This window comes from Chenopodium quinoa, unplaced genomic scaffold (genome assembly GCF_001683475.1).
Source record: "Chenopodium quinoa cultivar QQ74 unplaced genomic scaffold, ASM168347v1, whole genome shotgun sequence".
Classification (NCBI taxonomy): domain Eukaryota; kingdom Viridiplantae; phylum Streptophyta; class Magnoliopsida; order Caryophyllales; family Amaranthaceae; genus Chenopodium; species Chenopodium quinoa.
In genome coordinates this window covers 1426898-1433198 of record NW_018744304.1, presented here as the reverse complement: position 1 = coordinate 1433198, position 6301 = coordinate 1426898, and the positions used below count along the sequence as shown (strand labels likewise).

At 36.5% G+C, this 6301-nt stretch overlaps 1 protein-coding gene across 1 annotated transcript; it reads left to right on the top strand.

Annotated features, from left to right (window-relative positions):
• The first annotated feature begins 4050 nt into the window (after nt 1-4050).
• Nucleotides 4051-4764, top strand: LOC110695620 (ferredoxin-thioredoxin reductase, variable chain, chloroplastic-like). The gene has a single exon (XM_021872829.1). It carries the CDS (start codon nt 4054-4056, stop codon nt 4654-4656), a length of 603 nt encoding a protein of 200 aa, XP_021728521.1. The 5' UTR covers nt 4051-4053; the 3' UTR covers nt 4657-4764.
• Nucleotides 4765-6301: the final 1537 nt, after the last annotated feature.

Sequence of the window (6301 nt, the reverse complement as noted above, 5' to 3'; positions counted from 1 at the left end):
AATTGGTTAGGTGAGGACCAAAACCAATGGGGGGGACCATTGCCTTGCTCCCCAAGGCTTTCCTACAAGCATTGGTCCCCACTCTCCTCAAACCGCCCTCAAGAAATGGCTAGGCTGGCAGCTAGCCTTGCTGGCCAGCATGCACTGCCAGGCCGTGCGCAGCTAGCATGGCCAGCACGCACAAGCCAGCACAACTAGCACATGCGTGTTGCTAGCAAGCCACGCATGCTGCTGGCTGCTGGGCGATGCCTGGCATGCTGCTGCTGTGCGAGGCTGCTAGCACGCTGCTCGCTTCTTGGTGCTACCATGCGAAGGCACGCACGCAAGCAAGCAAGCACAGCGTGCTACTGCTGCTGTGATGGCCTACACGCACACGCACATACGCAATGGCCTAGCCATGCAATAGTGTTGTGCTATGCGTAGGCTTGTGCTAGAGCTTGCGATGGCACCTAGGCACCCATGCACGCATGCTGCGGTGGTGTTGTGCAATGCGAAGGCACGCACACACGCAAGCATGCTGCTGCGATGGGCTGCCTTGTGCGCCTAGCACGCACATGATGCGCCTAGGCATGCGATGAACTAGCCTAGCCTATCACTCACATGGCTAGGCCAATGTGATGCTACGACTATGCTTGTACTTGTTGCTTGTGATTTTGCGACGCTCGGTATCGACGCCCTAGGGCTCGATATCCGACGTCAGTGTTCGTAAAACTCCGACGACTCATTGAATCCTTCGGATTAATTCGTCGTCTTGGATCGGTTGTTCGATTGGGTTCGACGCGAAGGGTTCAGTTAAGATTAAGCTGTAATATTAATTATACCTTAATATTACTGATTGGAAGCGGCCTCCACCTAGGCATTCTGATCACTTGACCTTACTGAAGAATTAGCTCTGTAATAATTCTGAACCCTCTATCAGATTAATTCACTTGTTGGAAGGACATCATTCTATTCACAATTGTCGTGCCACATCAGTCTATACTGTGCCACGGTGCTTTATTCTTCTGCGGCGCCTCATTTCTAGTGTTTCGGACTGCATCCCTCACATTTCTTCTATAAATACAAGGCTGATTTCATGCTTTCGAGGCACCGATTAATACTCTCTTTCTCTCTTATACTCTAGCCTAAATACTTGCCTTCCCTATTTTCATAATTCATCACTTAAGCACTCCCCGGAGTCCGTACTTTACCCAAAAGTTTATACTTCAACCAAGGCATGAAAAGGTAGAACTGTTTGAGGGTTTGTCCCTAAATCAAATTTACTTACATTTGAATTAATTTTCATTTAATTATTTATTTTCCTTGAAGCTACTAACGTGTTTATAGTTTTATAGTTGCAAGAAAACGCAATCAAAGTAAGGAATCATGTTCCTTTTGTTCCTATTATATTTCTAATGATTTTTATTATGTTTGTCATATATTAATTGTTAGATATATGGTTAATTTGCTTTCAATGTTATTGTTATTCTATTATTATTGTTGATCACCATATTACATGTTAAAGGGAATACGTAATTGAATATAACGCCTAATAAGATAATTTGGAAGACCGATTTACGATCCTTTTTAATCTTGTTGTTAATTGAAGTGATCACGATATTTTGAATTATGTGTCTCATTAACATTCAACCAATTTAGCCTAATTTAATTTGTAGCAAATTGAATCTTTGTATTGTGTGCCTTTGAGATCGCGGGAATGCATTACAAGAATCGAGTAGAGGCCAATACGGGCGAATGTGACTCCATGACTCACTTCGTACCATCATCCCCGATCCTCCTTTCGTGGTTCCGAACCATATGGAGTTAGTAATCTCATGGATTATGAATGGGGTGTAACCTTCACGGGACAATTGTTGTTGCCTATCATATTGTCCCTTTTCGTGGTTGCCTTTTAATGATCCGTGAACGGTTTACAAGTTCCTTAAAACTTGTTGGCGGCTCCCTAATTTATTTGTCCCTACTTTCCTTGTCCCTAATCGTATAATTAATGTCAATTCTCACTTTCTATGATTGCCAAGCATACTCACACATGCTTAGGTTGGCGCGCTTCGAATGACGCCTACTACTAGTATTTCCGTAGAGGGAGATTTGGGGGTGTTACAAAAAATATTAAGTTCAAATCATACTTAATAACTAACCTTTTATGTGTGGTTATTTAACGCTAAATATCTTCAACTTTGCAATGAAAATAATTATGAATATCATATTTGGTAAAATACACACTATTAAAATCTAATAAGGCCTAACTTGATGAACATAATTTCAACATTGTAATTTAGTTTAAGACCCGTGCCACGCAAATTGTAATAATATGCACACTCTTACGAATCTAATACGGTCTTAAAAAGTTGTACGACATATATCATTCCCAGTGTCTATTTTGGTATTAAGTTATTGATGAAATTATTTTTACTGAATTAAAATTATTTTTTAAGGTGAAGTGATTAGAGCCTTATTTGGTTAGTAAAATATAAACACTTCTATAGGGTTTTATAAAACAAATAACACTACAGTGCATAGCATGCGATTATTCTCAAAACCTTTAAAAATCGAATTTGTATCTCTTAAAAATATTTTAACATAGGTAAGATATATTTATAGGAAAATTTTGCAATAACTACACAATTTTTGTAGCCATTACAATGTTTAAATCACAACCTTTTTTTTTTTAATGATAAAGTTGTTATTTATTGTAAAGTGGAACTTATTCAAAATTTCATTCCAAAATAACCTCAATATTCTTTCCATAGTTTGGTAAATCAAAATTGTCTAAACCATATCAAAATTTGGTAAATATTCCTAAATATAATGTGAATCTTGTGTAATAATCTTTATATATAAATTGACATTGAAAAAAAAAGGGTGAATTTGGAGAAAAAACAGCACTAGGAAGTGACAAATGTCATTCCCGATATCTAATTTAGTATTAAATTATTGATTAAAAAGGGTTGTAAGTATCGAGAAACGGATGCAATCTAATATCATATCACTAATAAATAAAGTCAGTCTCGTAGCCAGGTTACGAGACAGCGACACTTGGCATTTCAAATTTTTGCCAAGTGTTGCGCCACGTAGGAAATAAATAGGTATTATTGTGACACATATGATGCTAAGTAAGCGATTTTTAGATAGAGTTTTTTAAGATAAAATTGTTATATAGAGTTTTATTATCAATAAAATTCTAACATTTCATATATATATAATTAATCATAACTTTTAATAAATACCCCATAACTCAATTTTATTTCCATCATCAAATTCGTTTTACAAAGTTCTTTAGAATAAGATCCATTTATAATATATTTAATCACAAACTTTTATACGTAGCTGGCCAAACCATGTCACCAACTATTACAAGAGTTACTTCATTAGTGCTATAGGGGTTGCTTGGTCATTGTTATAGGGGTTACTCAATCAGTGTTATATAGATAGGGGTTACTTAATCAGTGTTAGAGGTTACTTAGTTTTTATTACAGGGGTTAATCGATCAGTTTTATAGGGGTTACTTTGTCCGGCCACATGGTGTGGCTAGCCGCATACAAAATGCATTGTTATTTAATTTATTTAAAAAATATTAGAGAATTAGTAAAAATAAGTTTTAATTAGTAAAAATAATTTTAGTTTGTTAAAAATACTTTCAGTTCAGTGAATATAATTTAAGTTCGGTAAAAATAATTTCAAGTCAATAATAACATAGATATCTATTTACAAACAAAATTACAAAAAGTACACTCCATATGATATCGTATGTCTAAATATCCTACATTATCATAACAAATTATTTGACCGTATTTAACATTTAAGTAAAAATGTTATCTTAAAATTTTATCCACCATCTGGGCATCGCCCAGGCACAAAACTAATATATATATAAAGGGGAGTTTTTTCCCGAATTTTTAGAGAGTCAAGATAAAATTTTCTTCAAAATAAAATATTAATGATATACTTCAATTAACGAATAACGTAACAAATTTTATCACACAAATTAAAAAAAATATTTGTTTTAAAAAATGCAAATAGCTTTAGTATTTTTATAAATTTATCAATACAGAAATGAGAAAAAAGCCGGTGGTGGAACTCGTCAGTCATCAGGAAATTAAAAGGAATATCATCAAACAAAATCAAATAACATTTGTGAGCCTCATTTCATCTCATCTCATCTGTGATCAACATCAAACCTCATCCGATCCCATGACATCAGGTGTGGTGGCAGTGATGTCATCATCAATTGCAACACGACCTCTCTTCAGTGCTATTATGCCCAACAACAATAACAACAACAACTTCAACTACAACAACTCACTCACACTCACAAATACCAAGTGTAGAACAAGAAGACTATCATCAATATGCTGTGAGGTGGCTTTGAGATCTGACTCAGTTGACCATGATGATGATTTGAAGACCAATTTGGACAAAGTGGGGTGCAAGATTAAGGTGAAAAGGCCAATAAAAGTGTACCATGTTCCCAAATTGCCAGAAGTTGAACTGACACCTGATATGGTTGGTGTTGTTAAGCAGTATGTTGGGTTTTGGAAAGGAAAGCGTATTTCTCCTAATTATCCTTTCAAAGTTGAGTTCTTTATCGATGTCCCCGGCCGTGGTCCGGTTAAATTCTTTGCTCATCTGAGGGATGATGAATTCGATATCGTTTAATATAATTTCACTTATGTATGTATCAGCCTGTTTGTCACTTGTAGTGATGATTGGAATATACTCTCTTTTTATCATAACTTCTGATTGGTGGCTGTTATTAGGGTTTTATTTGTTATGATTGCTTTATGTGTTGATGACTATACGGAATAATCACTTTTGGTTCATGTGGCCGACTCCACTTATGAGATTGGCTTTAATTGATTGATTGATTGCTTTGTCTGTTGAATTGAACTTGAATGTCTATTTGTGTCAATGGAGTTTGAGGGGAACTGTCTGGGATGTGAAAATAACTAGGATTTGTGTGAGTACAGCACAAAATGTGAATTTGAGGGCTTGTGAGAGTGATGTACAAATAGTTGTTTTGTATTAGCGAGCTCTCGAGTTTAAGGTTACAATTTAGGGACAATGTTTTGTCACTATTGCTGTGGTAGTTCATGTATGTGCTGCCATTAGATTTTGCTTGGTCCTATAGTGCAGTTGTTTCAGTTCTATGTTATTCAGAATTTAGGCTAGAAATGCAAGTGTCGGACACAGAGATAGTATGAATACTTTGCATGATTTTGGTTCAAAATGAAGTGTCGAAGTGTCATACTGATGTCCAAGTGTTGAGTACCTGACATAGAGACTTGGGTACTTAAGGTTAAAAGAAGAGTCTTTGACATGCTTTTTAGATGTTTAGGATTCCCTCTGGGTCTGGTCATATGTTGACAGTGTAATATGAACTAGACAACAATATCTGTCCGGAGGGAGTAGATAATAAGCCAACTGTGGCTCAATATCTCGGTAGATATATGGTACGGTAGGAGTACTTTTTATTTTTCTGGAGATTGAATTCTACTGTATGTGTGTTTAGCGTTAAACAGTCAGTTGTTAATTATCCTCTGGACCAGTTCTTACCTTCAGCTGTTGTGTGCTGTACTTCGGGAATAATGTTACATGTTGCCTTCCTGAACTTTTGTGTTTAAGGTTCTTCATGTGTGTGTGGTTTAACAAAGAGGAATATTACAGGGTGCAAATTCTCCTAGCTTGTTGAAATCTATATGAAAGGCTGACTTATCTGGATAACTTTTGATTTTTTTTTTCAAGCGTACTTCCCTGACCCCTTTTGAAAAGTTCTATACCCTTCTTTGGCAAATGTCAAGCAGGAGAAAAGGGGTGCAGTATGGATCGAGAGATATCCAGCAGGTATCATATTTGTTTCTATGTTAGCAATATAACACATAATTGCTCATGATAACATATGATTTATAGGACGCTTAGCTTTTCTGGTTGTTCAGTCACATACTGATATCATTATAAGCTAAAATAGTGCTTCTTGAAGCCTCTAGTTATGATTTTTATAATGGTGCTGACCCAAAGCGGTGAACTACTTCGGTCTTCTTTGGTTCTTCAAAATCTAATGTGCATTTCTGATATACTTGGTGGCTTGGTGCACAATGTTGTGTGCTTGCAGGCACTGATTTTGTTAGTGTGTACACCTCATGAGCTGTTTATGCTCTGCAGGCACCGTCTTTGTTAGTGTGCACACCTCATGAGCTGGTTATGCGCACCACATTTATCAACATGCGTGCTGCACATTGGTCCGTGCAGTTGCCCAAATTTTGTGGCACTGTGATCATATGAAGTAATTATGTGTGCTTGTAGA